The 27,649-nt window shown below is 62.7% G+C and overlaps 3 protein-coding genes across 3 annotated transcripts in view; 2 read left to right on the top strand and 1 right to left on the bottom strand.

The window, feature by feature from the left end:
* The window catches only part of STK11 (serine/threonine kinase 11), a 30,781-nt gene extending 16,077 nt beyond the window's left edge, over positions 1-14,704 (top strand). The window contains exons 7-9 of the mRNA XM_088526735.1: positions 1,119-1,176; positions 8,912-9,102; positions 14,496-14,704. Of these exons, the coding sequence (XP_088382861.1) occupies positions 1,119-1,176; positions 8,912-9,102; positions 14,496-14,704 (458 nt within the window). The remainder of the gene's footprint in view (positions 1-1,118; positions 1,177-8,911; positions 9,103-14,495) is intronic.
* Positions 14,705-16,819: 2,115 nt separating this feature from the next.
* Positions 16,820-21,351, bottom strand: CBARP (CACN subunit beta associated regulatory protein). Its single transcript, XM_088526734.1, is given in 11 exon segments — positions 16,820-17,969; positions 18,420-18,498; positions 18,500-18,597; positions 18,667-18,793; positions 18,796-18,876; positions 19,342-19,485; positions 19,585-19,756; positions 19,834-19,999; positions 20,213-20,274; positions 20,346-20,491; positions 21,208-21,351. Coding segments are annotated over 11 exon segments (2,253 nt in total). The 5' UTR covers positions 21,256-21,351; the 3' UTR covers positions 16,820-16,839.
* A 2,666-nt stretch (positions 21,352-24,017) lies between these two features.
* ATP5F1D (ATP synthase F1 subunit delta) lies at positions 24,018-26,407 on the top strand. The gene is made up of 5 exons (XM_088526733.1): positions 24,018-24,168; positions 24,243-24,396; positions 24,886-24,974; positions 25,357-25,484; positions 26,276-26,407. The coding sequence occupies exons 1-4, from the start codon at positions 24,052-24,054 to the stop codon at positions 25,477-25,479; spliced, it is 483 nt and encodes a 160-aa protein (XP_088382859.1). The 5' UTR covers positions 24,018-24,051; the 3' UTR covers positions 25,480-25,484; positions 26,276-26,407.
* The last annotated feature ends 1,242 nt before the right edge of the window (positions 26,408-27,649 follow it).

The raw sequence follows: 27,649 nt of genomic DNA, 5'->3' as shown, positions 1-27,649 counted from the left end.
CCTTCCCTGGAACAGGCTGCCCAGAGAGGTTGTGGAGTCTCCTTCTCTGGAGATCTTCAAACCCGCTTGGACGCAGCCCTGTGCCACGTGCTCTAGGTGACCCTGCGTGTGCAGGGGTTGGACTGGATGATCTCTAGAGGTCCCTTCCAGCCTTAAGCATTCCATGGTTCTATGGTTCCCCTCTGCTCCGGGGAGCTGCTGCCTTCCTGTTCTCACCCCTGCCCACATCCTCGCGCCGCTGCTAGGAAGCGTCGGAAGAGCTTCCACGGCAGGGGGTTATCATCCAATAAAAGCAAAACCACTTGCAGTGAACAGTAGCCAGGCCCTGTAGCATTCAGGAGATGGATTCATTCCTGGAAGTTTCACTGGAGGATATCTTGGATGCTGCTAGGCGAGTCTTGCTAGGTCCCATTGGCTTGTTCCTGAAGAATAGGGCGAGATGTCCTAGTTTCTGCTGAGCTGTGAAGGTTTCTAAGGCCAGTGGAGCAGAGTGAACATGTGAACATCTCAGGAGTCTGGTTTCCTTTCTTTTTTTTAAAAGCAATCCACCTTCTCTCCAAGAGAGCCTGATGAGAGAATATAGATAAGTTTGGGGTTTTTTTTGTTTTTTTTGTTTTTTTTTTCTTCTCTTCCACCCTAACCTCAGGTTTCTTAGCAGCTGATGCCAGGATTCACAATTTTATGCAAAAGGGTTGGCACCAGGATGATGACGATGATGATTTAGCCTTCCATTTGCCCTTTCCAAAGAGACTGTCCCTTGAAGGGGGGTGCTCTGGGGCGCTGAGCAGCTGGTGTCCTGGCCAGGAAGTGCCATGGGGAGAGCCGGACCCGTGACATGAGAGTCCCCATGCCGGGGTGGCCGCCGCGGGGCTGTCCGAGCCCCCGTCCCTGCAGTGTCGTGGCCCCTTCCTTGTGGACGCTGAGGAAGGGGCTCGTTCCGCCCTGCCGAGGTGTCAGCAGGGGGGTTCCGTCCCCAGGCGTCTCAGCAGCCCCTTCCCGAGGCTGCGGAAGGCCAGAGCTCCGGTGCCCGTGGAGGGAGGGGGGCAGGACAGAGCTTGGCCTCCTGTCCTCAACGCATCTGTGATCACACCTGGACTTTTTCTTTTCCTTCTTTTCAGGGATGCTTGAATACGACCCAGCCAAGAGATTCTCAATACAGCAGATAAGGCAGCACAAGTGAGTGTTCGGCTTCTTCCTATTAGTCATTCTCTTTCTGCTTCCTATGCTAATGTACCTGTGCTGTTGCTCTCACTCATCTTCCCTCCTGACAGCAGACACATGGAAGGCGCTGGGCACCCTTCCTCCCGCGCTGCTGGAGCCCTGGCAGCCTCTGCTCAGCTTCGCTTTCCTATTAGAGCATCCGGTTAAAGCATTTGAATTGCTAACCGGTAAATAATGAATGTGTCGAGAATATGTTTCTAGTGTGACTGGTTCATGATAATTAAGGGTTCTGGATAATTCTTTTTTTTTTTTTTTTTCAGGGGCCAACTAGTATGAATGGAGCAGAGGAACGGGGGTTTCATTAAGGCTGGGTTACTGAAGTAGAATTTTTAATGTTTTTTAAGGCTTTTCTTCCTGGACAGTTTGAGAGAAATCCCTTGGTATTTGCTCCATGTGGAATCAGTATGTGGAGAAGTCTTCTGGACAATGAGAATTTTTCTTGATCTCTTTAATGTCATGCTGCTCTCTCCCCCACATCCTCCCCCTTTATCCTTGCCACTGTCAGAGAGGGAAAGGCCCCGTTATCTCCAGGAGTTTTTTTTTTTGAGGATCTGTTTGAACACGCTGCCTCTGAGCAGAGATTTCCTGGGCGGATAAAAGCACAAGAACAAAAAGCATCATGAGGATGCTTGAGCGCGGAGGCCGCATTAGCTTATCTGCTGCTGGAGTAGGAAGTGCTCCCGAGGACACGCGGAGCTGCCTGCTGGACTGCAGCTGCTCGCGGGGCGCCCGGGAGCCTCGCGCGCTGCCGGGCCTGGGGCAGGAAGGGAGCTCTCCTCGGGCCTCTGGAGAAGCCCCACTGGTAGCCACGTGCTACCGGATGGTGGTCCCTGGTAGGTGCTGCAGCACGGGAGGCATCTGCAGGAGCCGCAGATCCAAGCTCTGCAGGGACACAGGCTCAGCCACAAGGCCCTGCTGGTGCTGGCTCTGAGCAGCAGCCAAGAGCTTGGCCTTGCTGGGTCTGCTGGCTCCAGGAGGAGCTTTGCAAGAGCTCCTTTCCCCGTGCATGTGCTCCTCGGCGCTGGTGTTTCACGAGAGGCTGCTCGGGGCTACCCTCGGTGCTGCGGGGCACCTGTGGTGCCGAGCTTTGGGACAGGGACCCTTTCCCATCCGCCACGGAGGAGCGGAGCGCTCCCGGTCGGGCTGCGAGGCACCGTGCGCCGCGGCTGTGCCGTGAGGGGAAGGAGCAGTTCTGTTCATCACAGCTTGGAGCAGGGCAGCGATGGGCTTGGGGACGGTCACACGAGTGCTGCACGCAAACGTGGCCGGAGTCACCTGCAGAGCAGGTTGGTAGGAGGCAGGGAAGCACCAAGAGCACTTGGTTTTCTGTCCATGCTGTGGGTGCAGACGCAGCACTGCATCGCCCCTGGCTCCAGGCACTGTGGGTGGCTCTGCAGTGTCACTATCTGCCAGGTATTTGAGCTAGTTACCCTGTTTTTGATATACTTGATTTCCTTGTCCCACGTGTCCATGAGCTTTTGCGTCAGCTTTGCCCAGCTGGAAGCAGAGAGGTTTCTCTAGAGGCCCTGCATGTAGTCAGAAAGCAGGAAAAAATAGAGCGTGGAGGGCAGGCGCAAATGCCCGTGCTGCAGAACCACAACTTTCTAATTGGGCACGGCTGCTAGTGCTGCGGCTTTCAACATCAAAGCACCAAGAAAGGGGTCGGAGAGAAACTCTACCTGCCAGTACAGAAATGTTTTTCAAGGCTCAGTCTCTTATTAGTTTGCTGTGAGCTTAGCCAGTGCTTCTTAACAGGCTTTTCTCCCCTATTAGTAATTGCCTCCTTCCTCCTGCTGTGGCATCCTAATAATTACATCAAGCACAGCAGAGCCTGCAGCCTCGGGCTCCGGCTGGGTCTGTCCATCTCCTCCTTGTGGAGGAGCCCTGCGCTAAAGAATCCAGTGCTCAATTCTCCTGGCTCTCTTTAAATAGAAGAGAAGCTTTGTCCTTACCCTTAACCCGCTCCGATTTATTTAAAACTGAACAAAGGCGTTCGAGGGACAGCAGGTAGCCATCCAAACATTGTTAGAAAGCTTTTTGGAGAGTGTTTTAGTAAGAGACTTGATTTCTAGACGAGTAGGGGCAGGAGGAGGTTATTCCTGACGTTGGGTTTCTCCCACTCATCCCCGTGTTGAGATGGGCACTGGGCTATGGAAATCAGAGGCAAAGGGGCACTTTGGGCTCCACGTTCCCCTTCTGTCCTTCCCTGCTCTGCTTCTGTGAGCTGCCCCAAGCAGAGCTTCCCCCTCCGCCAGCAGCAGCCTCATTTGGAGCAATCTCGAGGCAGTCTGCGTTGTTTCAGTCTCCAGCTGCCTTCCTCTCTGCTTCATCCCTGCAGCCAGGCTCTGACATCGGTTCCGCGTTCCTGCATTTTGTTACAATTCAGCAAAGTTTTCTTAGCCCATTCTTTGCTTTAAAGACCTTCCAAGCCCAGGTGGTTTGTGCAGGGCAGACTTGCCAGCTGTAAGTTGAAATGCAGTGGATTAAAACCTCAGCCCTTCGTTGCAGAGGGGCTATGGGATGTCAGAAGTTGACCCCTGAATTACAGTGCAGGAGTTGGCAACCTCTCCCTGTCGGTTGTTCATCTCTCTCTCGCTCGTGCTTTGGCTGAAGGGCTTAATGCTCCTGAACTGCGTTTTGTACCTAACTCACGGGCCCTGCTGCAGCGCTCGCGTGATGGAGTGGATGCAGGATTCTGCCTCTGTCCCTTGTTTCCACAGCAACCGTCTCGCCTGCCTTCTCCAGAAGTGTCACCCGTAATTCGTTCAGTCCTAGATTGGCTTCCAGGAGTTTATAGCAAGAAAGGGGAGACACCGGCACCGATAAAAGGTGGAAGTGCCAAGGAGCCTCCCGGGCTGGCGCTCCCGCCGACCTTCCCAGGCACCGAGCAGCTTCCCAGCCCCTTCCCAGCCGCTCCTGCTCACCCACAACTGGTGCTCTTCTGTGTTGTCCTGCACACCGGGGCTCTTGGAAGCTGCCTCTGTGCTGCCCTGTGGATCCCCACGTGGGTGCCGAGCACGTCGGTTGTCTCGGCTGCCTGGATTCCAGGAACCAGCAGGTTTTCCCTTTGCTGCCACTGGAGTTTAGGTACCAAGTGGGTTTTCCATCTCTTTGTGGCAGTGGTGTCACAGTGTTGTGTGAGAATCTCTCCTCGGTGCAACATGACAGAGGGAGAAGCACAAACTCTCCTCCTTGCCTCTCTTGTTCCGGCCCCTGGGTTCTGCTTCGTTCTGTGGCAGGCCCATGGGGAGGAATCTTTAGTTCTTCTGCCCACGTTTTGCAAATTAATTTCATAATGCAACTGTGTGTGTGGTGAGTTAAGGGATTCAGCACCTCCATCTGTGCACACAACACAGCTCTCCTCCTGTGTAGGAGTCTGAACTGTGACCTGTGGGGCTAGCATCAGCTAGGGGAAAACTGGCTCTTAATTACTTCTAGTTTTTGATGAGCCTGACTACCCTACACATTTATTAGTGTTATGTGTTGTCTTTCCCCAGCTGTGCCCTCCTCCTCTGCACGAGGGCAGCCGAAGGCTCCTGCAGCGCGATGGTGCTTTGGTGTGGTGCTGGTGCCCTGCCAGAAAGCATGAAGCCCCTTACACGAAGTGCTGGGAGGCGGAAAATCACTCCTAATCCATCCTTTCTGGCAGGATGGAGACCTGCAGCTTGGCATCTGCTTTCAGAGAAAATTGGTCCCATCCAAAACAAGCAAACTGAAATATTTGTGACCTAGAATGGGAAGTGAATTAGCTCTAAGTGTTTGGAAGCTGCAGCTGTGCTTGCTGATTCTTATTTTAACCTCACTTATACCAGAACTTGAAAGGAGCAGAGTGATGACTTCTAACGTGGTGTTTGAGCTTAGAAGCTGCAAAGCAGACAGGCTCATTAAGCCCTCATCTACCTAGGTTCATTTTTGTCATGCAGTCCTTGACCCTTGCTGTTTCTACTCCCTGTAGGTGATAGCAACCCTTCTGGATGCCACTTAACTGGTAGTTTAACTATTAATGCTCCTGCTGCTGCTGCCTGGAGTCTGAGCTCCACAGCAGTCTCAACACGCCTGCAAAGCAGTGCGAAATGCTCTCTCCCCTCCTAGAGGTCCCTTCAGCCTGTTTCAGATCGCTGCGAGTGGCAAAGAAGCCCTTCCCCATCAGAGGAATTTGCGTCTTGCAGGGGCTCTGTTCTGTGCAAGTGGCACCGTTGAGATCTGCACAAACCTTTTCCCCCTTGGCTGCTAAAGGACCAGTCTGTTGGTAGCAAATAAATTACTGTGTGCGCTGCTGCGGTGCGGTTTGCTCAGAAATCAGCAGTGAAATTGTTTGGGAACAAATGGTCAAGCAGGCTCTTTGGTTAGAGGAATTCCAGCCCAGCCTCTGCTTTAATGTTGGTGATGAAGCAGGGTGAGGGAGGGACAGTCATCGGCGCTACCTCGCTGCCGGGGGGATAGTTGCACCGCGGGGGAGCAGCTGCTTTTTAGCAGAGCTGTATCCAGTAGCATCTCGAGCAGGTTTGGGCCGTGTGAAGGAGCCAGTGGCCCTCAGCGGAAGAGCAAATCATTTCCTCACTAATAATGTCTTCAGCACCAGCGTAAAAAGCAGAATCCCTGTCCCTGCTGGAGCAGCGCTCGCCAGGAAATACGCTGCTACTCCGTGCAGAATTGCTTGAGGCTCCTTCCAAGAGGTCTTTGATTTTCTTAGAACTTCAATGAATTTCTCTTCTCATTCTCCATCCTCATTACCATATATGCATATGCAAGTATTTGAAATCACCTCCCAGAGGATAGAATCATTTATGACTGGAGTACAGTGATTCAGGTTTTAGCTGTTAATAAAACCTATTTTTACTCTCTTGGTAAGTAGGACAGAAGGAAAGAAAAGGGCTGAGCTAAAATACAGCAAAATAAAAACACTAGTTGATGGAGCTTTCTAGTCTTTCTTCCTTTAAAAAACCTTTTTAATGGCAATTGTTCTGATCTTATTCATCTTGTGAATCCCATTCTCCTGAAGCTCCTAGCTTTTAGTTTAGTTCCATCTAGCTCCAGTGCCCCTGGCAAAAATAGCTGGTGGCTGCGCTGGGTCCTCTCTTCCTGCACTAGACAATCCTGCCAGGCTAGATCAGCCCAGGCTGAATTTGCTGTCTTGACAGTCGTTTCCCTGATGAAAGCAGCCTCCCAAGGAAAGGAAAGCAAATGAGCAAATTGTGTTGTGTGCCGTGCACATCTCAGCTGCTGAGGAACCAGTCTGAGGAAGGAATCAGCAGGATTTGCTGAAGCTGTTGGCCAGATTCTAGTTGTATTGGGCTTGCTGACCTCCTGCTAGTCTGGTAGCTGGGATGACCTTGTCTTTGACTTTCATACTGCCAGCTTCGTGGGCACTCAACAAAATGGATGTGCATTCAGTTTTCTGTCATATCCTCGAAATGTTTCTTTCAAAAATGTCTCTCGCTGTGGCTTCCAGTATTTCTGTGGAATACTGGATCTGCATCAGTGCGTAAGTGGAACGTACTAACCTTATAGTAACTTAAGGCAGAGGGGACCAACTTTTCCTTGCTGCGAGTGGCAAGATGCTGACTTCCTCATGGAGCAGTAGATTGGTTTAAAAACTTGAAGCTAATCCATTTTCCTTTGCTTTATAATTTTGCTTTGAAATCGTATCTGCTAATTGTGAAGCCGGCTTTCTGAATAAGAGCTCCTTCCTTCTTTGAATGCTGGCTGATTTGTCCCTGGAGTTTCATTTTCATTTATTTATCTCCTCACTCCTTGCTTTCACAGGGTAGTTTTATTAGAATGCCACCTTTTTTTAGGCCTAGTGTCAAAGCAGTGTAAGACTAGAACAAAATGATAATTATAACTCTTCCGTGCAAGAGGTGCATCCAACCCTTACTTTCTAAAATGAATTTGGAGCTGGAGTGATAAAAAGCAGATGTCTCAGGTTTATAAGAGCTCTTTGGTGACTGGCTTCAACGTCTTCTCAGCAGTTCTTAGCCAGGAGTTACTTGGTGTCTCTGAACTGTTGAGGGGAGAACATTGGTCTCACATGGGGCATATTTAGGGCAGCAGTTGGAGGTAGGTCAAGAAATAAACGTGCAGCGTGATGATATTTTTAGATCTTCTCACTCTGCTTGAGGTGGATGTTCAAGAGACCTAAAGCTGCACCCTTTGGGGCCTGAAATAATGCAGGAGAGGGAAGAGCTAACGTGGCTGCCTGTGGCAGTGGAAGAGGACGAATGTCCCTTCACACCCATAAGTGTCACCTACCTAATAACGTTGGGCTCACCTCAGTAATAGAGCAGTTGCTTGGGCCACGTTGTTCTCTTTTTTGCTGTGCAAAGAGCAGGAGGGAGATGTCCCCATGGCCCATAGTGTGGAATCAGGGTTTGGTGCCCATGCCGGTACCAGCCGCGGGGCCGAGGATGGTCCAGGCCGTGAGAGCTCTGGTACCTCCCGTCCCTCCCTTGGGGATGGCAGCAGCGGCCTGTGAAGGCCCTAGGGACAGGGAGCGCCGGCCGCTCCGCGGGCAGGACATGGCGCTCCAAGGAGGGCAGGGAGCAGCAGCGTCCCCAAAACGTCGGCTTGTAGCGCTCGGTCTGCAGGCGGCTGCCTCCCCCGCGGACGGGGACGATGCCGCGGGCGGCGAGGCCTCCTCACGGCCCGGGGACGAGGCCGCGGGCGGCGAGGCCTCCTCACGGCCCGCGCAGGCCTGTGGGGCGGGAAGGCGCCTCAGGCCCCGGCACCCACCACAGGCCCCCGAGGAAGCGGCGAGGAGAGCGTTCCCGTGCCAGCCTGGCCCCGGGACAGGCCGGCTGCGCGGCCCGGATGCGAAGCACGATCAAAACGAGCGGCCGCCCGGCTGGCTCCGGAGGTCCTGGCGTGAGGCGAGCCCGCTGGATGCTCCAGATAACTAAGGGAGGCCTCCAGCGCCGAGCTCCTTCAGGGGGCAGATGGTCGTGCTATGGACACTGGTTCTGTTGGTAATAGAAGTCCCTTGAGGCAGAGGCGGGATTAAAAAGACAAAGTATAAAGCATCTTTGCTGTGATCTTGCTGAGAACTGTCTTTTAAAAGGAGTTTGGGGGTAAATACCATTCTCCTTAGACTCGCCTTCTCCAGGTTTTCTTCTCATGCTGCATTAGCCTGAGCTTTAGGACACAAGCAGAGTTTTCTCCTTTTCTGCTTGCGTCAACACCACAACAGAAGGGAGCTCTGGCAGCTCTGCTAACGTGCTGTGACTAGAGGTAGGGAGCAGGAGTTTGTCCCTCTGTCTCTCTGCTTTGGGCTTGAATTGGTAACACAGGAAACATTCCTGCGGCCTCCTTCCAGATCCCGAGCCGTGCTCCCGCGCCCGGCCTGCGCTCAAGCAGGGCTTGCAGCAGAAACCCGGCTGCCAAAGCTGGGCAGACCCCTGCGTTTCTTCTCAAATGACAAAGCACCCAGTGGTTGGAAGACCAACTGCTGGTGTCCCTGCAGCACGAGCAGCAAGGCTGAGGATGACGAGCTTGAAGGTTCCCTCCGCGGGTTGTTACACAATAAAAACCTGCAGGGACGTAAAGCTAGCTGCGAATTCTTGTACAAATGGAAACTCCACATAACTTTGAATGTTGAGGAGGAATGGGAACCATCTCCTGCTAGCCAGGATTTCCTTATGCCTTCCAAAAGTGAAGCTGTGCTGATGAAACTCTGCTCTTGGACTCTCCGCAGTTGGTTTCGGAAGAAACACGCTCAGGCAGAGGCTCTGGTCCCCATTCCTCCCAGCCCGGAGACGAAGGACAGGTGGAGGAGTATGACGGCAGTGCCTTATCTGGAAGATCTGCATGGCTACAACGAGGAAGAAGATGATGACTTGTATGACATTGAAGATGATATCTACACTCAGGACTTGACAGTACCAGGTAGGAAAGCCGGGTGCTGGGCTAGGGCAGAGCAGTATTTGTTTTCTCTCGTTTTTTTCCCTCCTGCCTGTGTGAAGTTTTTGGGAAAGGCCGTGTGGTCAGAGCAAATCCCTTCAGCAGTTGCAGAGACTATTGATTATTAAGTGGTGAGTGACGCACAGCGTTTGAGTGAGCCGTGATGCTCCGGATGTCTTGGTTCTTTATTTGATCAAGCAGGATGCCCCTTCCTGTGTGTTACCCACATGCCAATTTCCTTCCTTGCATCCAGGAATAGCTTTTTCCTGCTGGATTCTGTTGTTCAGCACACTTAGTCTAGTAAAACTGGCCAAAAGAATTATCTCCGAGTTATTTTGGATCTCAGCCTTAAAATGACTCAGTGTGCAGAGTAGAAGGCACATCTGGGGAAGAAGGGTGCTTATAACCTTGGCACTTTGGTTGAGACTTATTTTTTCTGCTCCAGTTTTTGTGGCTTCTTGGTTACAGAATTACTTCTTTTGTTATTTGGATTTTCCTATTGTTTTTCAAGTGAGCCAACCAGTAAGTCTAGAATTTGGGGCAGAGGGATGGGTGAGTGGGTTTAACCATGTGGTTTTTTGCCAAGTGGTGAAAATGGAGCGTGTGGTTTTTGTGTTTGCTCTTTCTTCCCCTCTGGCCTCTCTGTATCCATAAGCAGAGGGGAGGCCTGAAGGACACGGCCTTGGGAAGGCGTCGAGGCGGAGACCGGGCGCCTTCGCGGTTGCTGCTAGCAGAGCAGCCAACTGAGACAGCAGTTTTTGCCTCTCTCAATCCCTACTTAAACTTATTAATTGCTCTAAAGTCTTCAATGAGCGCTCTAGGTGTCCCTGCTTGAGCAGAGGGGTTGGACTAGATGATCTCTAGAGGTCCCTTCCAACCTCAACCGTTCTGTGAGTCCGTGAGTTCTGCCTTATTTTCACTGTTCTTTGATTTTGCTGTAGTTTTTTGGAGGGAAGGTTTTAGGTGCTGTTTGCAGGGTGCTAATGTACCTTACCAGAGTGTGACTGTGGTAAATCCTAGTGTCTGCAGTGCAGAACTTGCCAAATCAGTTTCCTTGCTGGTAGCCAGGTGGGTTCTGTGGGTACCAAAACAGGCAAAGTCTGGTGCCACCCCAAGGCCTCGCGTGGCCCTTGGCTCCTGGTTAGTTGGAAATAGTTTCCTTGCCCACGGTCAGTCAGTTTGTCATGGAAGTGTCAGGCCGGTCCTAGCCAGGGTCGCACCTGATGTCCAAAGTTTCCCCTGAGCAGCAGCTCGGGCCAGGGGCAGCCTCCCAGGTAGCTCTGTCCTCCTCGGGGACGGTGCCCGTCAGGAGTGTCACAGTGTCCAGCCCGGCGGACACGGTGGGTCACAGGTGGAGCCTGCCAAGATGAAGGGAACCTCATCAAAGCGAAATAGATTATTCCAAGTGCTGATTCACTGTTGACAGTCGGGTAATTCATAACCTCTTCTAGCAGAGCTGATGTCCCTGCGCCAGCTGGGTGACCCTCTGCTCTGTGCTGTCCTCTTGCATCCCACAGGCTTTTCTTTTTCTCCCAGAATTTGAGCAGGGCCAGGGCTTTTTCTCACAGCCTCATGGAGGAGGAATCCTTTTAAAAATGTCATAGATTCATTGAAGCAAATACATGTTTGCAAGGGCTGATCTAAGCCCGGGAGCAGGAAGGAGATCTTGCGAGATGCCCTCCCTGTTGTCACAGGGATGTCTCCTCTGCAAACATTCCTGATGAGAACAGCTCATCCTTTTCATCCTTAAAGGTCCAAGCGAGGGTTCTGGTGGGAATGGGAGCCCGGACTGTATCACATTTCTACTCTGCTGCTTGCAGCATCTTTTAACTTGAGCTTCAACACATGGTTTAAACCCCTCGGAGAGCGGGGAGCCCGGCGGGGCGGATCCGCGCTCGGCCGCGCGGTGACGCCCGGCGCCTTCGTGTGCGTTCGCAGCGGCGCGGAGGCAGCCGGGCTCGGAGGACGGCGCAGAGGAGGCCGCGCGGGCGGGCGCCGCGCGCGCAGGGCAGGAGCCGCCAGCGTAGACGGGCCCGGGAGCCGCTGCCCTCCTGTGCCCGGCGGGACCAGCTCCCTGCGCTCCCCGGTGCTTCCCGTGCCCAGGACACTTGGGGTGCTCCAAAAGCAGCTCGCTCCCCTCTCCAAGGGAGCCTTTCTTTGGTTGTTTGACCTTGCGTGTCTCAGCCAAGGCTGGTGGGGGGCACAGCACCCTCCTGAGCAGGGACACGGCGCCTTCCAGGTAGCTCAAGCCACGACCCATCTCTTTAACCCATCCCCTTGGAGCGGTTGCTCCGTGTAGTCCCCCGCAGCCGCAGGGCGCTTTCCCTGTGTCCCTGGCTGCTCTCCCGCTCCTTTAGGTGTTGGGTTTCTTTTGGACTCCTCCACGGGCGCTGAGGCTGCTGCCCTGGATGCTCTTTGGGGTGGCGAAGGAGGGACATGCGGGCACCCTGCCCGCGGGAACACGCTGCCCGCAGGAACACGCTGCGGATCCCGCGCGCTCCCAACGGAGCCCTCGGCTCTCCCCACGCGGGAAGGGGGCTCTCAGAGAGGCAGGTCGTCTCCAGGGTGCTAATATCAGCTATGACACTCTGCTAACGCAAACAGCAGTATTTAAACCCAAATAAGAGCTGTCACTTCAGAAAGTGACAGGCAAATTACTGGAAGACGTGTGAAGTTCTCACGCATAATTTGTGCTGTTTCAGAGGGATTCGAGACCTGGAGTTTAATAGTGATCCCCTAAGACCAGCCCTTCCCATGTTAGTTAGCCTGTGTGGGGAGAATGAACGTGATTTTCTTTTAATTTAGGTTTGGATGGAGATGTTCTTTTGCCCTTTCAGTTGTTTCACGAGTTACTGTATAGTATTGCCCAGGCAGCTAGTAAAATAAACCGTTGTTTCAGCCAAGCCAAATGTCCCCGTGTTTATTTAGCACTCGGGGGTTCTGCTTTTGCGGAGGTGATAGACCAAACTGGACAAGCTACCGGCAAACAGGGATGTAGCCAGCGCAGGAGAAGGGCCGTTCCCTGCCGGATCAGCCTGGAGCTCGTCCTCTCCCAGCGGATACGGCGCCTCCGGCTTGGCTTGCCCTGGGAAGAGCAGAGAGCACAGCCCGGATTACTGCAGACCTGGTGAGGACAGACGTGATTCGGGCTGAAGCCCTGTGCTGGGTCAGCCTCTCCGCTTGATCCTGCAGCTCCTGGAGGCCGAGCTGGTAAAACAGGCTCGGAACAGAGGCAGGGAGAGCAGGGAGGGCTGCCCGGGCGGGCGCTGCGGTGCCACCGGCCAGGCTAAACCTTGGCGAGGGGCAGGAATCTGCCGGAGCGCGGGGCCCTCGGAGCAGGGCAGGAGCAGCCCGCAAAGGGAGTCAACTCCCTCTTTTTTCACCAGTCCTGCAGGAGCCTCTTGGACTTGCTCCTCATCGTAACAGGGTGATGCTCTATTGAAATAAAATCGGGAAAGAAAAAGGAAAGAGCCCAACTTGCAAATGACTGATGGATTCGGTTGTAGCTCCGCTGGGCAGCGGTGACTCACAGGCGGGAGTGGGTGTTGGATCAGCGAGGGAAAGAGGGAACCTCATTAAATCCTGTGCCCTCCGGAGAACGAAGGGGCTTGCGGAATGAGCTTTTATTTTTGAAGCGTTATTTAAAGATTTATGCAGCTCCAGAGAGAGCCTGAAATGTTCCGTGGCCCTGGATCTGCGTTGAGCATCTCGGACACGGGGCTCCCCTGGGCGCCCCACCAAGGGCCCCGTCCCGTGCGTGTCCCCTGCCTTGGTGGCCTTTCCCTCCTTTAGCAGTCAGGGAGGGACAATAAAAGCAATCCCGGAGCCTCGGGGTACCACCCAGCGCTCGCAAAGGTGCCTTTGGAGCTGCAGACCCGGCCCGTTTGCCGGGCGAGCGCCGCGCCGGGAAGCTCCGCTCGGCTCCATTCCGAAACCACTTCTCTCCTTGTACCTGAATGAGCTGGACGGGGCCATTAAGAAACGGCAGAGGTGGCAAGGACGAACGCGCGCACGCGCGGCGCCTCGCGGCCCCGCTTTGATTGATTTTTATTTTTAGCTGTTGAGCTGGTAATGGGAAGGTAGGATGGAGCTGCTCAAACAGACGCGGCACTGGGTCACCGGCTTCCGCGTGGGCAGGCGGTTGCCGAGATTTCATCCCATGTTGAATTCTTATTTTCATTAATTTGCGCGTCAGCAACTGTCATCGGCGAAGGAGGTAAAATTAGCTTGCAATTCACCCGCCCGCCTCCCTCTCCATAATAGATTCCTGGGATTGTTCTTCTGGAGGAGGGCGGGAGGGGAGGAATCACAAAAGCCGAATGAGCTGGTTGGGTTTTTCTTCTGCCTTTTCTTTCCCCTCCCCAGTCAAAAGTGTTAATTGCCTTGGCCTGAGCTCAGCCAAGGGAGAGGAGGGCCTGGCACTCAGCACTGCTCGGGATGGGGCTCTTGGAAGCTCCACAGGGAGTCTTTGGATTGGGGAGGAAGGAAATTCCCCCCCTGGGTGCAGGGTGGGAAGTGGGACCGGAGCGGGAAGAGCCCTGTGGAGCCGGGCTCCCTGCGCTGTCCCCTCGGGAAGGTCCCAGCGCCCGTGTCCTTCCCGCGCGGCGCCCACGGAGCTGCCCGCGTCCCGCGGGATGAGCTGTGGAGCTGCGGAGGCTGCGCTGGCCCCTTCCCGCTGGCAGGAGCCGGGAGCGTCTCCCGCGCGGAGCCGCCCGTCCCCGGCACCGAGGGCGGCCGCGCGGCTCGGCCTTGGCGCGAGAGGCCCCAGCGTCCTTTAAGGAAGATCATCCATAATGGCCCTGCAGCCCTCGCTGCCACTCCGGCCTCGGAGTCATCGCGGAAGGGCCCTGGCGCGGGACGCTCCTCCTGCGGGGAAAGCGGGAGCCAGGGAGCCGCCGCGTCCGCTCCCATGGGGCAGCCCGTGTCCCCGTCCCCTCCCCGGGACCCCATCCCCGTGGTACCGAGCAGCTGCAGAGAGCTGCCCTGCGGAGTCACCCGGAGCGGGGCCCTGGCGCCCGGCTGGGCCCTTTGGGGACGGTGCTGCTCGCGGTCCCCCGGTGCCACCGGCTCCGCTGGTCCCTCGTGGGCGCCGGGGCTCCGCTTTGCAAGCGCCTCCGGAGCCCCCGGGGCTGCAGGGAGGTGCCGGGGGCGGCTCGTGCCCTCCTGGAGCAACCAGGAGCAGGGCCATGGCCCGGCTGCTCCCGCATGTTCCGCCTCCGCAGCCTTCCCGTGTTCCCGTCGGGAGTTAGCGCCAGCAAGGCCGGAGCATCCTGCTCCGCAGGGGCTGCCTTCCCGGGGGACTGTGCGGCCCGCGGGGCTTTTCCTCGGCCTCCCCGGGGCACCCGTGCGCCCTCCTCACCGCGTCGCTCCCATTGCAGGGCAGGTGCCTGAGGAGGAGGCAGGGCAGAACGGGCAGAGCCGCGGGCGGGCGCTGCCCAAGGCCGTGTGCATGAACGGCACCGAGGCCGCACAGCTGAGCACCAAATCCCGGGCGGAGCGGCGGGCGAGCGCCTCGTCCAACCCCTCGCGCAAGGCCTGCTCCGCCAGCAGCAAGATCCGCAAGCTCTCCACGTGCAAGCAGCAGTGAGCAGGTACGGCGGCCCGGGAAGCGCGCCGGGAGAACGGGGGTGCCGCAGGAATGGGCTGGGAGCGGGGCGGGTTGCAGGTCCCCGTGACCACGGAGAGGACGGAGCTGCTGCCCCGGCAGGTAAGAGCCGCTGCCCGCGCTCGTCCTCCCTGCTGGTGCCGGGACGGCCCTTTCCTTGGCACCACCTCGTGCCCTGCCGCGCCGCGACCCACGGCTCCATCCCCATCCGCCGCGACCCACGGCTCCATCCCCATCACCCCCGGCTCCATCCCCATCCCACCCGGAGCCCGGGGGGAAGCTGCTTCCTCCCCCCCGTCCCCTCCTTCCCAGCCCTCATTCATGAGCGCGGCAGCGGTGACTCATGCTCCGCGCTCATCCGCCCCCGGCCTCGCTCGTCACGGCGCTCCGCGCGCTGCCGCTCTATCTGTTTGGATCACGACCAGCTTTGTGGTGTGAAAAACGCCAGGAATAAAAGCCCGTTCCTCCCCCTGCAGCTGTCAGCCCCGCGCGCGGCCGCGTGGCAGCTTTCATCTTTAATTCATGCCTGGGAATGAGTCACCTGCGCGGGGAGGGACGGGACGGAGCCGGCAGCGAGCGCAGCTCCCATGGGGAGGCGGGAACGGCCCCCGGCCTTGGAATCCTCCTTGGAATCCTCCTTCCCGGCCTGCAGCGGGGGTGATGCCAGCCCCGCCAGTCCCCCATGTGCGGGACACTGCTGGGACGGAGCCCAGGGACAGGGGCCGCCTTCCCCGGGTGGCCTGGGCAGAGCCGCAGCGCGTCCCCGACGTCCCCCTCTAACGTGGCCCTTCCCTGTGCTCTCCGCAGCTCCAGCGGCGCCCCCGGGAGCGGACCCTGCTTGCGGATCCCAACGGAAAACCAAGGAAGCGACCAAGGCGCCCGCCCCCGGCAGCCCCCGCGCCGGCGCCGCTGCCCCCGGCCGCCCTTTGCCAATCAAGACACTGATTCTGGTTTTAATTTTGCGCCGGGCAGGGCCGGCCCCGCGGGGCCCCGCCGAGCCCCCCGGCTGTGTAGAAGTCGTGCAAAGCCATTGCCGTGCACTTTATGTTTTAGACTACTGTTATATATTATATATTTTCCTCTTTTTTTTTGTTTATATTTGCAGTATATTTAGAGTTTCCTACACATCGTGATGTGTTTAAAATAAACCCGATGAGGGGAAAAAAAAAAAAAAAAAACAGGTATTAAGACAAAGCAAAGCTCTATTAAACCTGCATGCTGTAAAAGGGCTCAGAAAAGGGAATGGGTGCGTTCATAGTCTTTTTTTTTTCTTTTTTTTTTTTTTTAAAGAAAAAAATAAAGTGAAAACGGAGCGCTGGGTTTCATTCCGTGTGCTTCCCCGCCGCCGCTCCGCGCGCTCGGGCTCGCGCCGCGCCGGGAGCTTCCCCGGGCCGGGGCGCCCGCGAGGGGAGCGGGGAGGCCGGGCCCCCGCGCGGCACCGGCACCGGCGCCGTTTGGGGCGGGTTTGGCTGCTTTTCGCTCCGTCGCTTACGGACGCGCGTGGCGGCTGCGGGGGCCTCCTCGCGCTCCGCCGCGGCGCCCACCAGGCCCGGCCCCCGCGGCAAATCCGGGGTTTCTTTTCCCCTTCCCGTCCTTCGGAACATGAGTAAAAACCCAACCCGAGCTCCCCCGAGCAGCGGCGGCCGCCCTGCTCCAAGAGCAGGAGCTCCCGTGGGCAGCAGCGCCCCGTGTCCCCGCACGCCGCAGTGTCCCCGGGGCTGCCGCGGGAGCTGCAGGGAGCCCTGAGCTCCCTCCCTGCGCCGCGGCCGCCACCGTCACCCCCTGCTGCCCCGTGGGCTCCCGCGGGGCTGGGGCAGCGCCGGGACGGGCAGACGCCCCCACTGCAAGCGCCGGCCGGGCCCTGCTCCTGGGGCAGCCGCGGGGCTCCCCGCCCGGCGGGCGTTATTGCTCGTACGGCCCGGGGGAGCCCGGGGGACCTTGGCAGCGTCCCCCTCATTCGCCTCTTGTCCCCGTCATGGCGGGCGGTGGCGGTGGCCCCGTTCGCCTCCCCGGCGGCCCCGGACTCCTCCGCGTCCCCCGCTCCGCAGCGATGGGGCCGGTCCCCGCCGCGCTGCCCAGGGTGGCTCCGCGCGCTCCCGCTGTGCCGGCCCTGCGCCCTACACGGGGCCGCGGTCGGGGGGGGCGTCGCTGGCGGCCACGGCCACGACGGGCTCGGTGCGCTCGGCCGCGCGCCGCAGGTGCCCGTAGAGCCGCTCCTCCAGCCCGCCCGCGATCTTGTCCGCCAGCGGCTCCGCGCGCAGCGCCAGGCAGCGCCCCGGCTCCGCGCACTCGTCCCCGGGGCTCTCGGCCCGCAGCTCGGGGGCCGCCTCGCCGGGCTCCTCCACGATCACCTGGATGTCGGGGTCGGGCAGCGCGGGGGCGCCGGCGGCCCCGTCGCCGCCGGGCTCCTCGTCGCCACGGGGCCGCGGGCCGCGCGCGTCCAGCGGGTAGTTGGCGCTGTCGCCGCGGCGCAGCGGCGTGCGGTGCCGCTCGAGCGCGGGGTAGCGCACGCCGGGGTCGCTGTACTGCTTCGCGTGCTGCCACTGCTTGCGCAGGTGCGCGCGGGAGCGGTGCTTGCCCGCCCGCGGCGACTCGTCGAACTGCGGGTCGTGGCGCACGAAGGCGGCGAACAGCGCGTCCGTCTTCTCGTCGATGCTGTAGTCCCGCCGCCGCGGCGGCGCCTCCCGCCCCGACAGCATCTGCCCGTAGGGGCACCAGGCCAGGGGGCTGGGGGGCAGCAGCGTGGGCCCCCCGCCCGCCGCGCCGCCTTCCTCCTCCTCCTCCTCCTCGTCCTCAGCGCCCGGCTCGCGGTCCTCGAAGCTCTCGAAGATGGTGCCCTTCCTCCCCGCGCTCGTGAAGCAGATGCGCTTCTCGGAGGCCGTCTGGTCCTTGGGCGGCCCCTCGTCCCCAGCCCGCGCCGGCGCCTCGATGGACGCGTAGCCGCTGTCCATCTGCAGCAGTTTGCGGGTGCCGGGCTCCGAGTCGGGGCCCTCGGGCTTGGGCCGGCCCCAGGGCTTTTCCTCGGGGCCTTCGGCCTCGTCGGGGGAGGAGGAGGAGCGGGGGGGCCCCGGGGCCGGGCCGCCGGGAGAGCCGACGCTGTCGCCGCCGTCGCTGCGCACGGAGTCCTGGTCGTTGCTGCGCTCGGAGGCGGCGTAGAGCTCGAGCGAGGCCCGCAGGCTCCACAGGTCGTGGCAGGCGCTGGCCTCGCCGGGGCCGCCCGCGCCCCCCTCGCCCGCCTCTAGCCTGCGGGCAGCGGCGCACGTTACGTCCCGCATCCTGCATTCCCGCGTCCCGCATCCCCTATTGCATCCCGCATTCCTGCGTCCCGCATCCCACATTGCATCCTGTAGCCCGCATCCCACATTGCATCCTGTAGCCCGCATCCCACATTGCATCCTGTAGCTCGCATCCCACATTGCATCCTGCATCCCATGTCCCGCTGCATCCTGCATCCCACCTCCCGCATTGCATCCTGCATCCCGCATCCTGCATCCCACTGCATCCCGCCTTCCCGTATCCCATATTGCATCCTGCATCACATCCCGCATCCCACCCCCATCCTCCATCCCCATCCCGCTGCCCCCTGCCGGGCCGCCCTGCAAGAGCAGCCGGCCCCGTCCCCATCCCCATTCCCGTCCCCATTCCCGTCCCCATTCCCATCCCCTCCCTGTCCCCTCTATCTACTGAAAAATACCTGCCGAGAGAGGCTGGGGGCTGGCGGGCGAGGGCAGGAAGGGCCCTGCGGCGCGGAAGGCCACGTCGTCCGTGCGGGCGATTGTACTGGATGATGTCGGTCTGGTGCGGGTCGCGGTCCTCCTGCTCCATGCTCTCGCTGGCCGCGCGCTGCCGCTGGAACTGCCGCCGCTTGGGGGAGCCTGGGGGGGCGGGCGGCAGCGTTGGCCCCGTGTCCCCGCGTCCCCCTTTCCCTCCCTGCGCGCCCCCACCTCTGGTGTCCAGGCTCGACGCCCGCTGGTTGCTCTCCAGCTTCCACTTCTTGATCCTGAAGTAGGGGCTGGCCCCGTCCAGGCTGGCGTGGCGGCGCAGGCGGGTGAAGAACTGCAGCACGGTGCCCGGCGCGGGGGCCGCGGCGGCATCGCTGGCCCCCCCACCCGCCCGCCCCGGCCCGCTTTCCCACTCCTGGAGGCTGCTGCAAACTGCAGGGGGGCGGAGGGGCCGTGAGAGCCAGCGGGGCGCAGGAGGCACCGCTGCATCCCCCACCCCGGCTCCAGCCCGGCCCTGCTGCAGCAGATGCACAAATGTCCCCCGGGGCAGAGGATGCAGATGGGGGGGTCTGTGCGTGTGCATATACGTGTGCATATACACATGCATGTGCATATACATATGCATGTGTGTGCTTGTGCATATACATATGCACATGCGCATGCACATATGCACGCGCGCGTGTGTGCATGTGTGTTTACATGTGCATATACATATGCACGTGCACATACGTGTGCGCATATACATGTGCGTGTGCATGTGCACACACATGTTCCTGTGCACACACGTGTACGTGGCAGAGCCGTTTCCAGCTAGACGCCCACGTCCCTCCCAAGAGCCCCCACACGGAGCAGGGGGGCCCAGCCGGGGCGGCCGGGTCCCCCCATCCCGGCACTCACCGAGGGGCCCTCCCCGGAGTCGGAGGAGGCGGCCGGGCTGCCCTCGGCGTCCACCGTGGAGTTGTAGGTGTCGCCGGGCAGGGCCGAGCTGGGGCCCGCGGCGACGCTGGGCAGCGGCGGCGGCGGCAGCGCTCCCGCGGGGGGCTGCACGGCAGGCACCGCGCGGGCGGGTTGCGTGAGGCTCCCCGGCCCCCTGGCCCCAGCTCCCCCTGCGCCCCCGTCCCGGAGGGGCCTGTCCCGCACCTGGAAGATGGCGAGGCCGGGCTTGGCGGGGGGCAGCCGGGGCGTCATGGCCAGGCTGTTCTCGCTCGACTCGCACTCGTGGATGGTGACGATCTTGAGGGCGGGCGGCAGGTGCAGGTGGGTCAGACGCGCGTTCTTGAGGTGGTGGAAGTCGCCCTCGGTCAGCGTGTACCTGCCGGGCACCGCGAACGGGGCGTTACGGGCTGCTCCCCGCTGCCCCGCGCGCCCCGGCTCCTGCCTCCTCTTCACCTCCGGCCCTTCTCCTGGCTCTTCTTGCTCTGCTCGAAAAGCGCCGCCTCGTTGAAGGAGACGCGGCGGGCGCTGGAGGAGCTGGAGGACAGGAACCGCTCGCCCTCCGCATCCCGGTAGCTGGAGGACGACAGACACTCGGGGTCCTCCACCTTGATGGTGATGTCTGCAGGGAGCGAGGGGTGGTCAGCGGCAGCCCCCCTCCCCCTGGTACATGCTGCATCCCTGAGCTGAGGCCGGACAAACTCGCAGCACCCAAAGCGCCACTCCCGGCCCTGCTCCGGGTCCTGCTCTTGCAGGACTGATTGGGGGGCAGCATCGTGATGGGGGCCGGGAGCAGCGCAGGGGAAGGAAGGGAAGCGGCGCCGGCCGCGCTCACCCTGGGCCGGCTGCGAGTCCTCCAGGTAGGTGGTGGTGGTTTTCTCAGGGTCATCGCTGGCTCTGCGGGGCGGGGGGCAGGTTAGGAGCCCCCCGGGGCTACGGCACCGCGGCCCCCCCCGCCCTGGCCCTACCTGGAGTGCCGGCGCTCGGCCTCGCAGCAGCGGCGACACAGGATCAGGATGCCCGAGAGCAGCACCAAGGTGCCGCCGATGAAGATGGAGAGCAGGGCGAGCAGCAGCACGTAGCCATCCTGGGGGGACACGTCGCCGGGCGCCGCCTGCGCGGCGGCCACGGGCTCAGGACGGGGCCAGCCCCGGCGCCCGGGGCCCCTCGTCCCCCTCCCCGGCGCGCGGGCCCCCCCGCTCCGCGGCGCGGCCGCTCTCCCCGCCGCCCCCGGTTCCCCGGGGACTCGCCGGCACCAAGGCAACCGCAGCCGGGGGAGGCAGAGCCGCCGGCGGCCCCCGCTCCAGCGCCGCGGGACCCCAGCCCGGCCCCTGCCCGGCCCTCACCGTGGCCCCCGGGCTCTGCCCGTGCCGGGGGCTCCGGGACGGGGCTGCCACCCCCGCTGTGGCGCGGGGGTTGACCTGGCAGCCTGGGCAGCACCCAGGGCGTTTCGCCCGCCCGTCCTGTGTCCCCCAGCCCCGGCGCCACCTGCACCGGATGCCAGTGGGGCCGGGAAGCTGCTGCCGTCCCCACGCCTGTGCCACGTCCTGGGCACGGACCCCATCCTCATGGCCATGCCCTGGGCAGAGACCCCCTTCCCATCCCCACGGCCACATCCCGGGTACAGACCCCGTTCCCCCGGCCACATCCCGGGCACGGATATCAGTCCCACCCCCAAACCCATCCCTGTCACCACGGCCACATCCAAAGCGCGGTCCCCATCCCCGCGGCCACATCCCAGGCGCAGACCCCAGCCCCTTCCTGCAGCCCCGGCCCGAGTGCCTCCGTCCCCGTCCCCGCGGCGCTGTCCCGGGACCCCGCGCCGCTCACCGTGCTGCTCTCGGTCGCGTTGTCCCAGGGCGTCGGGTCATCGCTCATGGTCCGGGTGTCCGAGCGCTTCCCCCGCGCGGCGGGGACAAAGCGGCGGCGGCGGCTCCGGGGGCGCCGGGCCCTGCCGGCACCGCGGTGCGGAGCTGCCGGGAGGCACCGGGATGAGGGATGGAGGAGGGAGGGAGGGATGGAGGGAGGGTGTGGTCAGGAGGGATGGAGGGAGGGAAGGATGGAGGCCGGGTGGGATGGAGGGAGGGAGGGACGAGGGTGGGGTCAGGGGGAGGGAGGGAAGGTGGGATGGGGGTGGCGGGGAGGTGGGATGGGGGTGGCGGGGGGATGCAGGGGAGGTGGGATGGGGAAGGAAAGGAGGTGGGATGGGGAAGGAAAGGAGGTGGGATGGGGATGCAGGGAAGGTGCGATGGGATGGAGGGAGGATAGGACGGATGGAGGAGGGCGGGGGGAGGTAGGGGATGGGGGCCGCCCCCTCACGGCCCCTCCCCACAGGACTTGAGCACCGGGCGGACCCCGGTCCCCGCCCAGCCCCGAGCCTCGGTCCCCGGTCCCGCTGCGGGCGCAGCCCCCACCTCGGGGGGGGGACACGGGCAGCAGGGCCCACGGCTTCCCGGCACGCGGCGGGGGGGCGGCGGGGGTGTCGCGCCGGTGGCGGCCGGTGGCTGAGTCAGCTCCGCGGCGGCTCCGAGGCCGGGCGGTCACCGAGCCCCGGCCCCGAGGGAGGCAACGGGGCTGCGGGGACAAGTGGGGCCTTGGGAAAGGCCGAGGCCCCGAGGATCAGGAGCGGCGGGGACAGATGGACGGACAGACGGCGCCTCCGCGCCTGCCCTTAGCCCCGCGCGCCTGGGGCTGCAGCCTCCTCTTCCTCCCGAGCCTCTCCCGAGCGCTGCGGGTCCGTGCGTCCCTGGCCGTGCGTCCCGAGTGTCGCGTGAGGCTCGGAGCTGCCCCCGTGGCCGCAGGGCTGCGCGGGTGACGCCGCGGTCCTTGCGCGGCCGTGGGGGCACCCAAAACCTCCCGAAATCGGGTCAGGGAGAAGCGTGAATGGAGCCGGCGCCCGAGCGGAGTGATGGTGTCGGGCGCGACGCAACATCGGCCGGCCCCACACGTGGGAGCGACACGGGAGTCCCTCATCATCATCATCATCCTCGTCCCGACCAGGGCGCGGGGCCGGCGGGGACACCAGGGGCCGGCCCAGCCCGGGCTCCCGCAGAGCAGCCGGTGCCCCCGGAGCTCCGGGAGGGCGAGAACGGAGGAGCCGGGGGCGCGGGGAAGAATGTGGGGCCTGTTCGCCCATCCCCGAGGAATTCGGTCTCCATGGCGACCCGGCGGGAACAGACCGGCCATTGTCTGGGCACGGCGCGGAGGGGACGGTCCCCGCGCCGCCGCCTCGGGGACGGGCGCGGGGGCGCGCGGGGACGCGCAGCTCGTGCCCCCAACGCGCCTGGGCTCCGCGAGCAGCTCCGTCCCCGCTCCCGGCGCGGGCAGCGACCCCGAGAAACGCCCCGTCCCGCTGCCCGGCCGGGCGAGGGGCGATGGGGGCCGCGGCGGAGCCGGGGATGCGGGGCAGGGATGCGGGGTTGGGATGCGGGGCAGCGAGGAGAGGCAGCGATGCAGGAGCGGATGTGGACAGGGAAAGATGGGGATGCAGGGAGAGAATGACGTGGGACAGGGAGGCAGGGAGGGAATGATGTGGGGCAGGGATGCAGGAGGAGGGAGAGTAGGAGAACCTGTGGGGCAGGGATGGAGGAGAGGATGCGGACGAGACGATGCGGAGCAGGGTCGCGGCCGGGGGGACACGGGGCGAGGGGACACGGGGAGGCTGCAGCCGGGGCCGCAGCGCGGGCCGTGGGGCAGGGGCCGCCGGGCGCTGTGGGGCGGCCGCGGGCCGGGCGGAGCCGGCGCCCCGCCCCGCTGTCGCGATAGCGCTGTCGCGAGGGGCCGCGCACTCACCTGGGCCGGCTCGCGGCTCCCGCGCCGCGCTCCGCCCGGCGGCCCCGCCGTTATGAATGAAGCGGAGCCGCCCCCGCGCGGCGGGACGTGACGTGGGGACGCGAGGCCGCCGCTGCCCCCCGCCGCCCCCTCGCCCGGCGTGGCCTCACGGTCCCGCGTGGCTCCGTCCGCCCCGCGTGGCCCCGGGTTGCCTCGCGCTCCTCCGTGGCCGCAGCCCCCGCCCCGCAGGAGCAGCCCCCGGCCCCAAAGCCTCCCCCCCGCGCCGGCCCCACGGCGCTGCCCCCCGCTCCCCGGGGCTCCCCCCACCCCCTCCCGTGCCCCACGGCCCCTCGTGTCCCGGTGCAGCCGCGAGGCAGAGCCCGGGCCCCGCTGCTCGGCTGCGCATCCCGAGGACCGTGCTCAGGTTTGGGGGGCGCCGGCCCCTCGCAGCGGGACAGGGACCCGCTCTGGGGTCCGAGGGGCTGCTGTGGGGCCGGGGGTGGCAGTGCGGGGGCGGCGGGGCTGCGCAGCCGCGGACCGGAGGCCCCGGCACGGCCCTGAGGAGGCCCCGGGACGCGCTCGGCCCCGCGACGCCCCCCGGTGCCCGGGACCTCCCCCCCACCGCGGTCCCGTCCCCTCGAGGGACGCGGCGACCCCACGGCGAACGCTAGGACTACAACTCCCAGCCGCCCCCGCGCGCGGCGCGGACCTGCGTCACGGCGCCTACGTCACTCCCGCCCCCGCTGCACCCTGGGGCTCGTAGTGCGGCCGCGCGCGCCGTGGGCGGCGCCGCGGTGCACGCCGGGAGCTGTAGTCGCGCCGCGCTCCCGGCGTGCCCCGCGCGCGCCGCCGCCGCCGCCGCTGCCGCTCGCCCTTGGCGTCGCCCCGCTCGCCCGCGCCGCCATGTTCGCCGCCCGCCGCCTCCCGCGCCTCGCGGCCCGCGGGCTGCCCCGGCCCCGCGGCTACGCCGAGCCCGGCTCGCCCGCGCAAATGGCCTTCACCTTCGCCTCGCCCACGCAGGTAGCGGCGCGGGGCGCCCCGGGCTGCCCCTCGGCCCCGCGCGCTCCGTGACACCCGTGTCCCTCCCCGCGCAGGTGTTTTACAACGGCGCCGCCGTGAAGCAGGTGGACGTGCCCACGCTGACCGGCGCCTTCGGCATCCTGGCCTCGCACGTGCCCACCCTGCAGGTGCTCCGGCCGGGCGTCGTGACCGTCCACGCCGAGGACGGCACGGCCACCAAGTACTTTGGTAAGTAGCCCCCGGGGCCTTCGCAGGGGAGGCTCTGCCGAGCGATACGAGACCTGGTGGCGTTCCAGGGATTTCTGCCTTCCCGGCCTTCCAAAGGCAGCCCTGGGGGCCAGGGTGGCAGGGATTTTCCCTGGAAAACGGTGGCTCAGCGCAGCGCGGGAGAGGCCGCTGCGCTTCGGCTTCGCTCCCGGTGCACGAGGCTGCCGCGGCCTCCCGAGGGCGCTGGGGAGATGCCCTGGGGGCACTCTGAGGATTCGCTTTGGCCAAGGGATCTTGGGGCTTCCCGGGATGCGGTTAGCGCTGCTCGGCCTCGGAAGGGCAGAGCAGCCCCTTGGCTTCCCCGTCCGCGTGGGGAAGCGGGAAAGCGGGGCAGCCCCGTCGGTGCCGGGGCCAGGAGGCTGCCGCGTGGCCGTGGCAGCGCCGTCCCACGCGCCGGCCCCGCGGAGGGGGCTCCACGTGCCCTGACGTGGCCCCGGGGTGTCCTTGCAGTGAGCAGCGGCTCCGTCACGGTGAACGCGGACTCCACCGTGCAGGTGCTGGCGGAGGAGGCCGTGACGATGGACATGCTGGACCTGGCGGTGAGTACCCGCTCCCCGCGCGGGGTCGTCTCCTCCCTGCTTCTCTCCCTGCGGCTGTGGGAAGCGTGTCAAGACCAGGGGCTGTGGCAGCGCCCAGAGCTTCCCATCACCCACTGATCAGGAGCAAAGCTCCAAGTCTTCGGGCTGGGGGGGAAGGAAACCGAAGCCTTCTCCAGGCCCCATCCTGGGCAGATGCTGATCTGATTCCACCCCCTCAGTCTCGGGACCAGTTTTCCGCAGCGGGGCCTGTCGATAAGGCCCTGCTGGCAGCGCAGCCCTGTGAACGGGCGTGATGGGAGGGCTGGGACGGGTGACTCGAGGGCTGCAGGACAAGTCACCCTGTGGTGCTCACAGTGACATGTTGCTTGCGCTCCCTGTGCAGACTGCAAAATCGAACCTGGAGAAGGCTGTGTCAGAGATGGCTGCAGCATCCGATGAAGCAGCCAAAGCAGAAGCCCAGATTAAAGTAGAAGCCAACGAAGCTCTCGTGAAAGCCCTGGAGTAACTGGGGTACGTGTTGCCCGTGTGTATCTTGGCTGAGATTTCCAGACCTGCTCTGGAGCCGAGGCCCTGCCTGCAGGGAGCTGCCTCTCGGAGCAGCCCTGGGCTGGGTACAAGGTTTGTGCTGGGGATATCAGGGATTTAGGGAACGGGGATATCAGCGCTTCCCCCTCCACGTTCAGCCGCTGGCCTGGGGGAGGGCTGCAGGGACCCTGCCCGGAGCCACCCCGGGGCCACTAGATGGCAGCAGGGACTGGTGCCACCGCGGCCACCGGCGGACGCCGGGACGCGGCTCCGAACCCAAGAGGCTGGTGCTGCATCCAGGTCCCCGTTGGGACATCAGTGGGGCCGGCCGCCCCGGGCAGGGCTGGGCGCCCGGGGCCCCCACGGGAGGCTTCTCTGTTCCACGCAACTCCCTTCTATTAACAACAAACGGCTCCCGGGGAGGGGAGGCCCGGCCGGGCCGCTTTCCTCATGGCCCGTTTTCCCCGTGCCTCATCCCTCGTCTTTCCCGCGTGCTGGCAGCCGGGGGAGCCGCTCCGCGGCGCTCGGCACGCGCGGCGCCCGGCGGGTGAGTCACCGCGAGCCTCATGGGTGGCCTCTCCGCGAGCAGGAGGGCAGGGCAGCGGCTCCCCCGTTATCTCCCTCATCTCTTGCTCTTTAGCCCGTGCAGGTCAGGTCTGAGCGAGCCGGTGCCTCTTGTTTACTCAACAACCTCGGCGAGGGCTAGAGCCTCGGGTCGGTATCCGCTCTTCCCCCTATCCCACCTCGCACTAAACGACTGCGCTTCTGTGTTGCAGGAATCCCACTGTGGATGTAGAGAAACCCCGGGCTGTCCTACGTGTCCTGGCTTCCCCTGTTTGTACAGATGGTGCGGGACAAATGGAGGCGGAGAAAACGCTCTGATCAATTAAAAGGAAATGCAGTCCTGCCTTGTAGCGTGTGACCTTCTTGTGAGGCAGCAAATTGCAGCTTGCGCTGGCGGTTGGCGGCCCGGGGCAGCGCCTGCCCCCGCGGGACGCGAGGTGTGACCCGGGCTCCTCAAACACGTTTATAACCCCCTCCCGTTGCTACCAGCCACCTACACCTCGATGAATCCACCTGGGCAGCAGGATTACGGCAGCCCTGGAGGAGGCGCCAGCTGCGGAGCCGCCCCAGAGCTCCGCGGAGCCGCGCGGCTCCCTCGCTGCAGGGATCGGCGCCGGCTCCGCGCTTCCTGGTGCTTCCTGGGGCTGGACGGCAGCTGCCCGGGCTCTCCCCGGCTTCCCTGCTGCCGGTGCCCGTTCACGGTGCGCGGAGCGGGCAGGAAGCTCCCCCTGCTCCCCGGAGAGGTCGGCGCGGCCGGGGAGGAGCCGCCGTCTTGGTGGGCGTTATTTCCTGAATTGGGGTGTTTCAAGGGGAGGCTGGTGCTCTTGCTCCTTTCAAGCTGCTGGTTCCTCACTCCAGGGATTAGCAGGAGCTCCCCTGGCTGCTCGGGGTCCTCTTTAGCCTCCCGCCTAGGAGGATGTGGGAGCTGCCGCGTGTCCCTGTGTGTCCCCTGGGTCCCCTCGCGAAGCGGCAGCGCCGCTGGGACGGAGCGCGGGGCCGAACCCGCCAGCGCCAGCCGCCCCGGGACGCGTCCTGCCGGCGGCACCGTCTGTCACGCGGCTCCTGCCAGCGCCTCCCAAGGGAACGCGGTTCCCGGGGGCCTCCCTCCCTCCCTCCCTCCCGGGACGCGCGGGGCGTCGCGCGCGGCCGCGGTGCCGCCGCCGGCTCCCGGGCGCAGCGGACACGGTTATTTTTGGCGCTGCCACCCAGGATGTGCTCTCGGCTGCCTCCTCTTCTCACCGCCGCCTCCGCCCCCTCCGCTCTCCGTCTTTCCCTCCCTCCCCCCCACAAATGATCAAAAATAGTGCCTGTGGTGTTAAATTTCTCACTCTGTGTCTTATTAAAAGCCTCTGAACGCCTCACGCTGAAGCCTATTTGAGCCTGAGCCAACTTCCTAGTTTCTGAGCAGCTCCAGTGCATTTTTCTCCCCTTCCCCTCTCTCTGGGTTTTTTCTCTTTTTTTCCCCTATTTTTTCCCCGTAAAGGTCACGCCGTACAGAGCACATAAGCAAAGCCTCAGAGTCACTGAGCGCTAATTAAAACGTCTTGGGAATAACTGGGGCCGCGCGGCCCCGTTCCCGCTTCCGC

The sequence above is a fragment of the Tinamus guttatus genome, unplaced genomic scaffold (assembly GCF_059628265.1).
Source record: "Tinamus guttatus ecotype Peru unplaced genomic scaffold, ASM5962826v1 Tinamus_guttatus_pri_ptg000254l, whole genome shotgun sequence".
NCBI lineage: Eukaryota > Metazoa > Chordata > Aves > Tinamiformes > Tinamidae > Tinamus > Tinamus guttatus.
Note: the sequence above shows the minus strand (reverse complement) of the source record. Positions and strands in the feature narration are given on the sequence as shown.

Excerpts from the sequence above, each read along its gene's own strand:
- ATP5F1D (XM_088526733.1), top strand. The coding sequence starts at position 24,052 with ATGTTCGCCGCCCGCCGCCTCCCGCGCCTCGCGGCCCGCGGGCTGCCC. Across the intron at positions 24,169-24,242 it reads CCTTCGCCTCGCCCACGCAG|GTGTTTTACAACGGCGCCGC; the intron begins GTAGCGGCGCGG and ends CTCCCCGCGCAG. Across the intron at positions 24,397-24,885 it reads CACGGCCACCAAGTACTTTG|TGAGCAGCGGCTCCGTCACG; the intron begins GTAAGTAGCCCC and ends GTGTCCTTGCAG.